This window comes from Enhydra lutris, unplaced genomic scaffold (genome assembly GCF_002288905.1).
Source record: "Enhydra lutris kenyoni isolate GAN:26980312 unplaced genomic scaffold, ASM228890v2 scaffoldscaffold40, whole genome shotgun sequence".
NCBI classification, from domain to species: domain Eukaryota; kingdom Metazoa; phylum Chordata; class Mammalia; order Carnivora; family Mustelidae; genus Enhydra; species Enhydra lutris.
In genome coordinates this window covers 6,080,069-6,094,968 of record NW_019154124.1, presented here as the reverse complement: position 1 = coordinate 6,094,968, position 14,900 = coordinate 6,080,069, and the positions used below count along the sequence as shown (strand labels likewise).

At 46.1% G+C, this 14,900-nt stretch overlaps 2 protein-coding genes across 5 annotated transcripts in view; one reads left to right on the top strand and one right to left on the bottom strand.

Moving 5' to 3' along the window:
* LOC111155343 (armadillo repeat containing 10) overlaps positions 1 to 1,330 on the top strand; it is a 37,082-nt gene extending 35,752 nt beyond the window's left edge. For both annotated transcript variants that reach the window (XM_022515495.1, XM_022515494.1), the window contains exon 6: positions 411 to 1,330. In XM_022515495.1, the coding sequence (XP_022371203.1) occupies positions 411 to 662 (252 nt within the window). In that variant the 3' untranslated portion in view covers positions 663 to 1,330. The remainder of the gene's footprint in view (positions 1 to 410) is intronic.
* A 2,000-nt stretch (positions 1,331 to 3,330) lies between these two features.
* Positions 3,331 to 14,900, bottom strand: part of LOC111155331 (N-acyl phosphatidylethanolamine phospholipase D) — a 53,252-nt gene continuing 41,682 nt past the window's right edge. For all 3 annotated transcript variants that reach the window (XM_022515479.1, XM_022515478.1, XM_022515480.1), the window contains exons 3-5: positions 12,139 to 12,785; positions 9,049 to 9,163; positions 3,331 to 4,836 (exon numbers count right to left, since the gene is read on the bottom strand). In XM_022515479.1, the coding sequence (XP_022371187.1) occupies positions 4,708 to 4,836; positions 9,049 to 9,163; positions 12,139 to 12,785 (891 nt within the window). In that variant the 3' untranslated portion in view covers positions 3,331 to 4,707. The remainder of the gene's footprint in view (positions 4,837 to 9,048; positions 9,164 to 12,138; positions 12,786 to 14,900) is intronic.

Below are 14,900 nucleotides of genomic sequence, written 5' to 3'. Positions count from 1 at the left end.
GAAGGAAGCGAAGGTGGTGCAGACCATGAACGGGGCTCCACTCCTGTAAGGGAAGGACCTGCTCCTCCCTGCGCCCCGGCCCTGCAGGTTACAGGGGGCGCGACGTGTCCAGGGAACTGAGGGCCGCCGGGAGGGCTGAATGACGGACCTTAAAATGGATGTGGGTGTTTTTCCCAGGACTGCCTTTTAGAACTCCAAGAAAATAGTATTTTTCAGCTGAAACAGTGAAACCTTTGTTTCCGTTAGTGTAAAGCATAACGGTGCGTAAGATTTTATATTGATGTTAGACAATATTAGGGATAATTTTCTATGACCCACTTTTTTTATGTATTCAGTGTAGTTTTAAAATGTGAAAATATGCATGAAAAATGTTTCCATGAATCATTAACACTCACGGTTTCCTTTTTCAGGTGGACTCCTCATTCCTTTCCCTCTATGACGGCCACGTGGCAAAGGAGATTCTTCTTCGAGTTCTTACGTTCTCCCAGAATATAAGTAACTGCCTCAAAAAAGAAGGCTGCTTAGCTGTTCAGCCTACTTTCCCTAAAGGTTCCTTGTTTTTCCTGCTATATGGAGAAGAATGTGCCCAGAAAATGAGAGCTTTAGCTGAACACCATGATGCAGACGTGAAGGAAAAGGTAACGGTCCTACCCAGGTTCTGATGGTGGCAGTTTTCATCTTCCAGCTGCCGATCTAAACAGTAGATCTCACATTTCATCATTAACACAGCTGGACCCTGCCATGGTCTTCCGGTTTATTTTGAACCACTTTATCGATAACAAATGAATAGAAGAGCTTGTTCTGATATCATTTCATTTTGCCGTTTGCTGAGTTTACTTCAGTTACCTCCTTGATGTGACCAGCCAGTTGCCTTATTTACAAGTAAGCTAACCTCCCGCCCGTCTGAGACCACACTCGTGTGTGACTGGCTGGCTGGTTCAGGGCTGCTGCAGGAGCGACCTTGGTCTTGCGCTTGTGAGGAGTTGCGCAGACATACCGCTTTCCCAAGTCTAATCTGAGTCAGACTGGCTTCTCGTCCTCACCACGTCCATTGGATGTGGCGGGCTGGGGCCAATCTGATTGTCCATCTGTAGGCAACTGGTGAAATCCGTTATCTTAAACAAGGAAGCCTGACTGTGCTAATGTGGATGTGTTTTTCAAATGAAAACTATGCTTCTATCCAGAGAACAGTTTCTAGAACGATAGCCAGATTCCGGGGAGTGGGACTGAGGAAAGGACTTTTTTATGTATACCTTCTTCTACTGTTTGAATTTAACCATCAGCATAAATTTTGTAATTTTTTTAAATAAAAAGGAAAAAGGTTTCTACACATTTTCTCTTAATAGTACTTTATTAATTTTCATATTTTACATAGCTGAGATTTTCATACATTGTAAATTTTAGTCATTGTCACAACAGCTTATGGAATAAAAATACTATTAACAGACTTCAGTTCAGCCAGGTATTCTGTAATATTCCAGTTCCTCCCCATCACCATGCCCGGTACGAGGCAAGTCAGTGTGCAGGCCGCAGCTTTCCTGCTCCAGGTGTTTAAGGCAAAGCTGTGCAAGTACGTTAGTTCTCATTTGTACATACAGGGATTTCCATAGGAAGTCACAAATCCTCAAACAAAAAAGTGTATATTTTCAGGGCTAGCCTGACACAGAAATCAAACTTGCAAGAAGTATTTTTACAGTAGAGAGGTGAAACCACGGACATTCCCAGCTGGCTACAGCAGTGGGGGGATAGATGCTGGCTGAGAACACTGCTTAGGCTTGCAGTGCTGACAAAAGTCCTTGTTCCCTGAAAGGCACATTTCTTTATAATGAGTTTTTTAATCTGCCTCCTTATTTAATGAAAATATGTAGTCAAATGGGCACCGGATTAGAAAATGGATTGGGCTCTGATGTGCTTCAGCAGCACTGGATTCTAAACCCCATCTCTTGTTTCCTGTTTTTAGTTTGAGTAGCTAATACCATTTCCTGGAGATCAGAGTGTTGAGTCTGAAATGTCAGAATGCTAGAGAAAAAAGGGGAGTCCTTTTTAACTACCCTGATCTTTGTCTGTTGAGGTCAGGGCACATCTTGGTTTTTGTTGGCTGAGACTGCCCGCAGTGCAGGATCCGTGCGCTGGGCAAGGAGGAGCCTCTTTACCACAGGGGCTCGTCCGTAAAACCTGTTGGGGTTTAGGGGATGCCAGCTAATCAGAAGAGCAAAATGAAAGTGATCAGAGACGACGGAGTGAGAGGCATCACGCCACACCTCAGACTGAATGGAAGCAAGAGAGTGGATTTGGCTTATTTTTCAAAATTTGGTTTTGCTTTTGTACTTAAACCTTGCAAAAAGGTAGCTAAGTGAAAACACGGAAGCCACACGAAACAAAAGGTCAGTGTAGAAAGAAGGTGAAGGGTAATAGAAACTAAAGCTCGCGATCGGACCTAGGAAAAGGCGGCAGGCCCGTTAAGCGGAACTGGAACAAAGTGCTCGGAGACCTGCACTTCCACGGTACATGTGAATGCAGGAATCATGTTAAGGCCATTCATGGAGAAGACAAAGTAAGACGAACTTGGTCTGCTTCACAGAGCAGAGGTAAGAGGTGAATTCTCAACGCGGCGTGCGACAGCAGGGAAGGTGACCACGCAGGTGAGCGTTAGGACGCCAGCCCCTCCCCCGCGACCTCATCCCCATCAACCTACCAGCTCCATTCCTGTCTGCTTGCTAGGATGTTCCTTTGGAGTGAAAAGGTTTAGGGCTGTTCTGTTGTTTTTCCCCTGAAGGTTATGTTACAGGGAAATTGTGCTTTAGTGCCCCAAATCACACACGTTCACATACATTATATATACACATTTCCCCTGGACTGATTTGCAGCTCTAAGATAAAAATGCTAAATTCTGATAAAGATCATTGACATTTATTTTGGCTATCACTCTTTAAATTTACAAAGGAGACAAAGTTGTCCTCAGGGTTTTTCATGTCCTAAATATATATATATGCTTGAATCTGCAGCAACAAGACACTATCAAAAGCAGCATGAGCCCATTTTCAGCTTTCAGAGCTACCAATCTATATTAGGCAGTAATGTCTTTTTTTTTTTTTTTTTAAGATCTTATTTATTTGACAGAGAGATCACAAATAGGCAGAGAGACAGGCGGAGAGAGAGGAGGAAGCAGGCTGCCTGCCGAGCAGAGAGCCGGATGCGGGGCTTGATCCCAGGACCCTGAGATCATGACCTGAGCTGAAGGCAGAGGCTTATTAACCCACTGAGCCACCCAGGCGCCCCTTGGCAGTGATGTCTTAAGAAATAATGTTCTCTCTTATATTTTCAAAGTGCTTAAAAAAAAAAACACTACTTATTCACATTTTTTGGAGGTAGGTCAAAATGTCCTCTTGTTCCACATGAGGAAACTGAGGCATGGTGAGCACAGGTGACTTACTGCAGGATACACACAAAATCCATGGTGGAAACGGGATTAAAACTGAGATTAAGTGGCTAACAGGTGGCGTGCATATATATATATGTATGTGAAAATAAATAGATTACCGCCTGGGTAGCATTTGCTGTAGAAAACCTATTTTGATTATTTTGTGTAAATAACGTTTGCTTCATGGAGACTGGGAAGCCAGGAGCACAGGAGGGCCTCTAATGTGTCTCATCGGCTCTGGTGGTAGGTAGAGCAGTCAAGGGCCACAGAGCCCCTCCAGGATTAAACTCTGGTCAGCTAATTCCCCAAAACCATTTCTCTCTTAACTGCTAGTGTTCCACACTAGCTTAGTCAAAGTAGAATCGGGCTTAGAGGTCATTCAGTATAAAAATATAAGCCATGTGAATCCTGTAAAACAAACTATATAGACTTTATTGATACATTCATAGTTGGAATAAAGAAAGGAGGTGGGAAAATGAGTAGATGGACAGAAGATGGAATAGAGAATTAACATTTGAAGAACTGCATTTGTCTTTGTAAAATATTATTTCCTGGAAGCTATCTTTGTGCTTAGCAGGTCTGACTTTTAGATTAAAAATAGAAAATGTCACCAATCATGTCCTCCTAACCACCCCCCTTCCCTGCCCCTCGCCAGCTCTGCTTCTGATTTGGGGATTGTAGATGTAAAACAGAAAATACTCTTCCTCTTCTAAAAAAGTAAGTCTTTAAAAATGGGAACTTCGCCCAACCTCTTATGTTTCTATGCTTAAAAAAATAAATCACTGCGCATCTGGCATATAAGCTAATCTGACGGAGCAGGGAGGGCTGCTGTAAGCGCGTGGGTGGCAGTGTCCTCACGTCCTTTAACGTGAATAGAAAACAGGTTTAGATGTGCGGCCTCTGAAACCGTCTCGTTAGATAGACTCACCTTGTAGGAGGCCCTTTACCAGAAGAACAGAAATGAGACCTTAAAATCCATTTTCATAACCTCCGACTTCTACCATTACACTATAATATTAAAAAGAACAAAATTCCATTGCAATGCTTACACTATCGAGAGGGTTTTAATTCCCCTTAGCCAATTCACTGTGTAAATAACCCACCTCGGAACTCCTGCTTCTCTGTAGAGATTGGCAAGCACAGCAAGCAAGCAAGTTACCGCGCAAAACAGAACACTAACTCGTTGAGGTTGTTTCCTAAGTATTGGAATTCCTCATGTTCATGCGTTTGTGAGTCTGTCTGAGCTTTGCAGATACCTTCATCACTGACGGCTCCTGCGCTCACATTTATTCCGAGTTGTCCTCATCAGTATTGAGGTATCTGGATTCTCCATGCTTCAAGACAAAAAAATCTTCCGGCTTAAGTCCGTATCTTCCTAGAGCCTCGCTCAGCTTCACTGGGGGCTCCAAGTAATGCTGGCAAAGGGCAGACGAGGGGAGGGGAGGAATGGAAAAGGATTAACCATGCATATATTTGGGGGATATTTCAGGTAAGAATTGAAACTAAAATGACCAACTTATGGGGCGCCTGGGTGGCTCAGTGGGTTAAAGCGTCTGCCTTCGGCTCGGGTCATGATCCCAAAGTCCTGGGATCAAGCCCCACGTCGGGCTCGCTACTCAGCAGGGAGCCGGCTTCCTCCTCTCTCTCTGCCTACTTGTGATCTCTGTCAAATGGGTAAATATAATCTTTAAAAAAATAAAAAATAATAAAATGATCAACATATGCCTCCTTAACATCCTTTTCATTCAAGCAGCAGCAGATGAGTCCATCACAGTTTCTGATCTAGAGTCATCACTTCGGCCAGCAGAAATACCAAACTTATCTGTCCAAGTACCATGAATGTCAAATGTGGTGCCAGCCTAGCCTGAACATACTAGACTGCACGACATCCAGTCACTGCTTCACTACATGAAATTCCAGCCTAAATGAAATCAATACCAAAGACAGTATTACAGAATGAGATGTTACCAAGATCTCTGAAGAGGGCAGAAGCTTAGGTTATAGAAGTCAGAGTGCGTATGCGTAAGCAAACTCTGGAGAAAAGATTTCTGGCTCACAGAAAGAAGGTCGTTCCCCTCAAACCGCCAGCCAGGCATCGACGAGAGCTCTAGTCTCCAGCATATGAGGAGGACGCAGAGGACAGAGCTAAGACAGGTCAAACTTCCTCGTTTCCCCTTCTCCTTTATTCCGAGGTTGTTCTTTTCTCAATTTCAACTAGAAAAGCTGTAAAATGAGAAGTATAAAATAGGAATAAAAAAATCTATCTCTGATCCCATGGACAGTGATGGGTCTGCCTCCACCCGCCAGACAACATCTGATCTCAGAGCACCAATCTGGAGTAGCCAGCATCCGTCCACTCCCAGAGCGATACGGGAATGCTAAGAAACGGGTAAGATGTTATCACACTGCGTAACAACGTGGGGAAAGAGAGGGAGGGGTGATAAGCGCAGCAGATGGAGGTTTAATTTTACATACCACAGGTTAAGAACAGGTTAAGAGATCCTCTATGAGAAGGCGGTGTTTGACCCAAGACCTAGCAGAGGACGACACTGGGCTTGGGAAGCAGTTCGGGGAAATGAGTGGGAGGGAAGCTACTGACTGGAGTCAAGGCATAAAGGTCATTGCCTTTGAGAGTGCTGAGAACAGATGGGAAGGGGCAGAGTGGTAACAGTGCAAGTAGTGAAAAGTAGTCAAGTGTGAAATACTCTGGGGATGGGTGCACCTGGTTGGCTCAGTTAGTAGAACATGCAACTCGCTTGATCTCGGGGTCGTGTATTCAAGCCCCATGTTGGGGGAGAGATTACTTATGTATGCTGAAGTCTGAGCTGACTGCATGTGGGGTGAACAGGATGGGGGACAGGAGAGAAGTCCAGGTTTTGACCTGAGTAACTAGAACCATGTTCCGAGATATAAAAGAAACAAGTTTGAGGGAAGATCAGAACTCAAGTTTTTAGTACCTGATGGACATCCAAGTGGAGATGTCAAGCAGGGAGCTGGAGATAGAAACACGGATTGTGGAGAAAGAAACATGGATTAAGGGACAGTGGACCAATGGCTATAAGACTGAAGATATCCCCAATCAAGGGAGTGACCCACTAGAGAAGAGGCCCACAGATGGGGTCAGAGGGCACCTCCTGCTGGGGTGGTGGGGGATGGGACCTGGTGACCCCAAAGAGACAGCCAGTGATGTACTAGGTGTAAGACACACAGGTTGGCTAATACGTATTAGCGACATGATCTTTTCTCCTCCCTCGCCGGCTTCTGCATCATGGAAGAAATTGCTAATATTCCCAATAAAGTGTAACTTTAACAGCTTAAGTCTAAATATTTCCCTTACAAAATTGTAAGAGATTCAAAAATGAAATTCTTTCCCACTGAAAAATGACTTGCTTTGTTAAGTCACACCGTCCCTGCCCCCCCTGCAATACACACACACCCGAGTGCTCTCCAAGTCTTGGCCAACAACACACTGACACAATCACCCTACACTAATTGTTTCTTTGCTCAACACTTTAGTAATAGGCTCTAATTTAATGTGGATTTTGATGCTGCCTTCTGAGTTTCTTCACGGGTCAATTGTTGGCTGTTTTGGCCATTGAGAAGGTAACCCTAGAAGAAGGCAAGAAAGCCTTCTGAGTGACTGGTGGCAATCTCATTGTCCAAACACTTTAGTCCCACAAGAGAGGTAAAAATGCCTCACGGCCAAACAGCAGGTATGAATCCAGCAAGACAGCAGATGAGAGGAGTGAAGAGGCAGAGGAAGTGCCCAGCACTCGCCCCATTCTTCAACCCACCCAGACATAACCTAGCTTACGTGATGCCTAAAATTAGGTTCCACCAAAACTAGAGAGTTTTTAAAAGTTTTAGTGCTTAAAAACATCACATGGAAATCCCACTCATAATTGCTGACATAGACTAGATGTTGCCATATATACAATTTTAAGTGTTGCCAGGTGAAGGACATCCTCAATCTGCTATTATAGTAAGTAGCTATTAGAACTACCTCTATGCAAATCATGTTAAAGTGTTTACTCATAGAGTAAATATCCAAAAATTCTTTATAATTTAACAAATTCACAGTTGCCCAGTTTATGCATCTAATGCAAAGTGTGAACATATTCTGAATTGCTAAGATTTATTAATGAGTTTGTTACAGGTTTCATTAAGAAATAAAGACGTGGTTAGATTTTTAACAGGAAGAATTCCTGGGAGGCTGAATAACACTAACTCTTGAAGATGGCGGTTTCTATCTTCTCATCTTCATCTCAGGAAAGTAATCTGGAAGATGGCCACGCTCTTCATTTAAAAATCTAGGAGTCATCCTTGACTTTTTTCTTTGAACAGGTTTAATAAAATTGTGGGACTTCATCTAAGTCTCTGTGTAGATCATACATAGACACATGTACCTAGATCTACACGCAGCTACATCTATGGAATAAGAAAGCCACCAAATGATACAGTACGCCACGGGAAACCAGCATCGAATTTCCCCTTCACATACACGCAGGCACTCTTGTTCTCATTCATCCTCCCTGGCCCTGGGGTCATTCATTCATTGGCTCACCGAGAGCACCTGGTTCAGGGATGCTGCATCACGGGGTGGGAATTTGGACTTGGGGCAGGAGAGGGTGGGCAGGCCAGAAACAGAACAGAGGGAGTTCCTTCAACAGCCTGAAAACACAGGGTTCCTGCAGCACGGCCCTGGGATGAGGAAGAGGCCACACAAAGCAAAGGAGAAGATGCCAAGTTCAACCAACCATTTCTAAATTTTGCATAGGGTAGGACCCGAATCCAGGCAAGGAGAAAACGTTTTTCTATCCCTCTGTGTGATTCCAGAATCTTGGTTAATAGCAGAGTTCTAGGACTCCCTAACCTTACGGAAAAAATCAGCTCTTCTTCGTTAATCAAGGAATAAAACCACCATTTATCCCACCACCTGGCACAAAGCACCCCGTCACTGCTTCCTGAATGAATAACATACTCCTAAAAAGTTCTAAGCTGTCCAGCCTCACTTCCCGTATGGCCCTCCATGTCACATCCATACTCTGGCTCAACTACTTCCTCACTATTCTCCTTTGCTTGCTGCCTCCGATCCTATGCTCTGCCCCTTTCTCCTCTTGAAATGCCTTCCTACCTTGCCTTCTCACAGGGAAGTTAAGATGTCCCCTCTTCCAGGAAGCCCTCCCTCCCTGATCCTTCCAAATCACTAACAGTCCATGACTCGTGAGACCACTTTGTCTCACAGTGAAGCACTTCTTTCCATTCTGGTTTTAGAATTACTACACCCCCTTACACCTTCTGCTAGAACAAAAGCCCCCTCGAGGCAGTGGCAGAGTGGGGGGAACATGATTGTTCATTTTTCTATTTTCCAAGACTATACACGTTTGGTTCTATAAACACGTGCTTCAGTGACAGAAATAAGCCCAAAGCACAGCAGGTAAAGAGATTTTTTCGCTGTATATAAATACCATTTTACCAGCTAGTGTGATCGATCCCCTTGCTGCACGAGAGGGCTGCGCACGTGTGATGCCAGTCGGGCCTCTGAGCTCACTGCAGGGGGAGCCGACGCTGGAACCCCCTGGGGTCAAGCACATAACCAAAGTGATGTTTACCACAATCAGACTCACCTCATTTGCTAAGGCAAAAGTTCCCCAGTGAATTGCCACAGATTTCCTTGTCTGAACGTCAATGTGAATCCTCACAGCTTCTTCTGGGTCTACGTGCTGGTATTTCATAAACCACCTGATAAAACAGCAATTTGTTAATTCTGGCCTTTGGAATACACCCTCAATTCTAATTACTGCTTCATTTAATCAGCCTTGAAACGTTCTGCACAGGAGTAAGAAAGGCAAAACCCGTCTCTTTTGAGTCCACTTTTCTGCTGGAAAACAAAATAAGCAAAAATCTTAAACAAATTGCCACACACTTGCTAAGTCTCAAGCAAAGCTCCCCTTTGCAAGCCAAGATGTCATTTCATGAGCATTTGATTTTACTGACCATTTATTCTGAAGGTACGTTCTACTCTTAAAGAAGCAGAGTCTTGGGGCGCCTGGGTGGCTCAGTGGGTTAAGCCTCTGCCTTCAGCTCAGGTCATGATCTCAGGGTCCTGGGATCGAGCCCCACATCGGGCTCTCTGCTAGGCAGAGGGGCTGCTTCTCCCTTCTCTCAGCCTGCCTCTCTGTCTACTTGTGATCTCTCTCTCTCTCTTAAAAAAAAAAAAAAAATAGGCAGAGTCTTTGCAATCCTGGTATGAATCAAAGAAACTAATGGGTCGAGAGCTAGAAGCCAAAAGCGTGATTCAAGATAACCTGAATAAACTTGCTGAAACCATTGTTTTTTTAGCTTGCTAAAGCAAAAAGCAAACAAAAATTAGTGTAGGATATTTAAAGATTGGGAGCAAAAAAAAAAAAAAAAAAAAAATCAGTTGCTATTCAAGGATGTTATTTAAACACCATACACCATACTGAACAGTGAGGTGTAGGATTTAGAGGGAGAGTACCTGTGGGGGGCTACGGGGAGAGTGTCGAAACAGTGTGAGGCTGCCCAAAGTCTAGGGAGGGCAGGGCCCAGGAGGCTGGGGCCTGCACGGAGACCCCAGCTCTACCCCTGCTGGGTGTGTGGAGCTCAGGCCTTTGGCTCCCAGCTCTGCTGCATCGAGACTCACGGACCTGGACTCAACACAGGTGCTTCTGTGTTTCACAGAACACACCATGGACAAGTTCATTGGCAACAGCTAAAGGGTTTAACAACCCTGTTGGGAGCTGCTGAGCCCCCTGGGAGCCTGGAAACAAATCCACTGTGTTCTACTCAACAGCGGGTCAGAGAAGCACGGTTCTGTCCTGCCTCCTGACACTCGGATCCCGGGCAAGATGCAAACAGCTTTTGGTGTTTCTACTGATTTTTTTTTTTCTTTAAACTCCTATAGCCAATCAAAGCTATGGACATACTCCTTTCCACCCTTCATGTCTATCTGACATAAATTCAGAATTTTTATTTTGATGTGAAAGTTAAAATAAAAACTTAACATCCTGGGGAACTTGACTGGCTCAGTGGGTGGAACATGTGACTATCTTGGGGACGTGAGTTCAAGCCCCATGTTGGTCATAGAGCTTACTTAAACAACAACAACAAAACACAAAACAGAACTTCTTACCAGCTTGCATAGAATATCTGGTGACAGATCCCCACAGGGATATTACTGAAAGCTGCTTGGGGGTAATCATCGTACATTCGGAGAGTACTCAAACTGTGCTGGTAACCTTAGTTCTAAAACTGTTAGTACTGACCATAGAGATGGATCGTGCAGCAGAAGCTACACAGCCTAATTCTTAGAGCAAGTACTGTGCTGCTGGCCTCTCCCAGCTTAGTAACAGGACAGCTGCAATGCAAGCAGGAAGGGGGAATTCTGTGAGGGGATTTATATAGTGAATCTGTACACAATATACCATCACGTATGTGGGATCTTCATATATTGTGACACAGGAAAAATCTTCAGAATTACAAATAAGGTATTCTAATATATTAAGAATACCCTGAGGGGTGCCTGAGTGGCTCAGTCAGTTAAGCATCTGCCTTCCACTCAGGTCAAGATCCCAGGGTCCTGGGATCAACCCCCGCATACGGCTCCTGGCTCAGCAGGGAGCCTGCTTCTTCCTCTCCAACTCCCGCTGCTTGTGTTCCCTCCCTTGCTGTGTCTGTCAAATAAATAAAATCTTTAAAATTTTTTTAAAAAGAGATGGAAAACCAAAGTTCAAAGACAACTGATTCATAGTAATTTTTAAAAAATAGGGTAGAAGTATCTAGCGCCTTAAAGAAACTAGGGGAAAAAAAAGAAAAAAGCCTTAATAAACACTGAAGAAATGGTTTTAGTGAGCTTTAAAAGTTAAATACAACAAAATCGGATGGAAATAATCAGATTTGCACAATTCATTTTTGAGTTAGTGTTTCTCCTGCTTGTGGGATTGCCGAAATTAAACACCATCCTACATACAACTCTGTATCTGTGCCTGTACCGTAGGAAAGAAGACGTTTCTTCTACTATTAGTGTTTATTTTCTCTTAACTGGTACCTGTCACCCAGCATTCACTGAAATCGAGCTGCATTCTCTGAAATCACCTCTCCTTCCGTGAGCCGGACAATATGAAGGAGCGCACAGGCAGGGCCGGGTCTCCTGGGTCTCCAGTGCCCTGTGACCTTCAACTGCTCTGACTGCGGGCGAGGCGGGAACAGCGGGAACAGCCACACTGACGGACACGGGACCAGCGCAAGGGACTCACTGCTCGGATTCCTCGCTTGTTCTCTGCCCAGGGCAGGAGAGCTACAGCCTGGGGACGGGCTCGCCCGATGTGGAGCGGAAGGTGGTTACAGAGAGTTCCCCACGTGACAAGAGCCAGCTTAGCTTTGCTGACTGGCTGATCGGTTTAAGCCGAGTCAGAACCGCACCTGAACTTGCAGCTAGGCTGCAGCAATTCTTCAACCCTCGGTCCAGCTTTCCTGTGACAGGATCTCGGATTCTGAGTCATCACTTAACAGGTGTGACGGACGGAGATACTTGACAAGAACTGAATCTGACCCACCAACCTCCAAAATCACCACCAGTAACAAACGTCCACCGTTAAAATCACAAAAGATACCCCAAATTATCCCGAATTCGGGACTCCTTTAGAGTCAGGCCACCCATCACGGAGCAGGGCTGCCTCCCCAGGGGGCCCACACACCTGGGTTCATACGCGCCGATGGGAATAGCCGCGAGGTCGAAGGGGCCAAACCGTTTTCCTATCTCTTCGAAAGCCGGGCAATAACCAGTGTCTCCTGCGAAAAAAAACCGGCTCCAGGGCCCCAAGACAGACCAGCTGCCCCACAGAACCTTGTTGTCATCCATGAGAGTCCTTTTACACCAGTGCTGTGAAGGGGTGAAGACAAAGGTGACCTGATCGTGGCCGGGGACACAGTTCTCCTCCCACCAGTCCAGCTCGATCACGTTCTCGCAGCCGCACTTCTGCATCCAGTCGAGGAGGCCCAGAGGCACGAACCACCGCAGCTCCGAGCCGAAGCGCTCGTTCAGGGCGAGGACGGAGTTGTAGTCCAGGTGGTCATAGTGGTTGTGGCTGATGAGGACCGCGTCTATCGGGGGCAGTTCGCTCACGGTGCAGGGTGCGCGGCGGAACCGCTTGGGACCCACGTGCTGTGACGGTGACGCGCGAGAGCTGAAGATGGGGTCGGTGAGGAAGATGAGCTCGTCCATTTCCACCATCACCGTGGCGTGTCCCAGCCACGTGACCCGCAGGCCGGCCTCCCGCACTCCAGCCTCCTCCGGCTCGTCGATAAAATACGGCTTCAGCACCGGGAGCTCTTTGTCAAGTTCCTATGCAGAGAAAGAAAGAAAAGCAGCCGTTGGAGGGGGTTAGAAAAAGGTACATCAGAACAGAGTGTGACATAAATCAGAGAGAAAAGGGCTATTTGGGAGAGAACTGACCTCATTCAGTAAATGTGCTATTTTTGCTTATTGCTTAAAAATGCACATTTCTTTCTGAATCTGACTCCATAAAATCATGACAGTATAAGGTCTCAGTCCCAAATGCTGGAGACAAAAGGAAAATTAAATTGGCCACTCTGAGCACCGCTGAATGTATTAACCTTCTGAAAAGCTCTCTCCTGTAAGTGCTGGAAGCCGAGCTGGCCGAGCCATGGTCACTCTGCCACCGCCCCTTCACGTGGCCGGTGCCTTTGCTGCGAACACCGGTCTCCGAAGCAGCTCAGCCTGGAGGGTCAACAGAACTCACAGCCATTTCTTGGCAGATCTTGTAGCTCAGATAAGAATCGGACTTTCTGAGCACACAGAGCTCAGAGCAGAGCGCAGTGCTGATACCCCGGCGACCCCTACCCCCACCCAGCCCCTGTACAGAGGGCTCACCCCATTCCTCACCCTCAAGGCTTTCCACCACCCAGCAGGCCACAGCGGATTGTGGTCCCTGTGAAAGGATTGCTTTTGGGGGGTAAAGAGATGTAAAAACGCTAAGGACACAAAACAGAAGCATTAATTCCTTTAGTTGATCTACATTTTCTCCTCGGATTAAGCCAGAACAAGAAGTGGCTCTGTTTGGGGGTCACAGTCCTGCCTTGTATTAGGGCTTTCAGAACTGTGCTTTGGCGATCTGCTCTACAGCTGGATCGAACTCTCTTATAGGGAGATGCTGCATGAACCGGGCCGTCCTTGTGCTGGAGGGACGCTACAGCTCCAACCTCCTTCCCCACCTTCTCACCCACCCCAGAAACATTTCTTTCAAGCCTCAATAACAGGACAAGCTCTTCTCTAGAGTAACTGGCTTTATTCATTTGACTGCCACTGGGAAACTCTTACCAGTGTCTGCTCTGCTCTGCGCTTGGGCTGGGAAGCAGGGGTAAGTCTCCTGCCGGTGCTGCCTGGCACGATGGCACACGTTTCTTAATTGTGGCTTCTCTTCTTTGCGCTAAGAGTCTGTGTGCTCTTCTGTGTTCATCGATCTGATTTTTATTCCTACATCTATTTTCCTAAGTTGCTGCACATCAATTTTGAAGAGTCTGGTATTGGATAATTAAGGAGAAGACAAGACGTGCTACAGCCCAGGAAGAAGGTATGAAGAACCGGGTTGCCAAAGGCATCAGGGACACGGTAAACTGCGTGAGCTGCTGCAGAACTGATGAGAAGTTCATGATGAAGAGGAAAGGAAGTCATTTCAGGTGGAGAAAATGCCCAAGCAAAGGCCCAGAGCCTAACAGGAACGTGGCATTCAGGGGCACGGGACAATCTCTAAAGGATCAGAACACAGCCAGGGCCCTGAATGCTACCCAGAGACAGGAAGCATCTTAAAAGGGGGGTTGGGAGGCAGTGCCTGGCTGGCTTAGTCGGCTAAGCATCCAATTCTTGATTTCGGCTCAGGGCGTGATCTCAGGATTGTGAGATCGAGCCCAGCTTCTGGCTCTGAGCTCAGCCAGGAGTCTGCTTGCGATTCTCTCCCTCTGCCCCTCCCCCCACTCATGCATGCACATACACGGCGTACTCTAATAAATGAATTAAAAAAAAAAAAGAAGGCTTGTCCCAATTAAGGTTTAGAGGAAACACTTTTAGAGTGCAAATGATGACCCGGGATGTGTCATAAGAGCTGCGGTGACAGATGAAGACCAAAGGAGACAGCAGTTGAGGCCAGAGAGGGAAGAGAGCCGAGAGGTCACAGGCGGTATGAGTGGGAAAAGGCCCATGATGGGGGAAGAACAGGAGCAGCAGAAGTGGAGGACGACAAAGATGCCTCTTAGCCACTCTACACCTTAGTCTCCTCATCTGAAAAATGGGTATAGTCGTACCTACACTCCGCTGTTGTGGGGACCGTAACAGCAATAGCACACTGTAAGCACACTGTATTCTAGATGGGAAAAGAAATCGCAGCCCCGACGACCAGTCAGGCACCAACTTTGACGTTTTTACCGGTTTCCTTTCTCATAG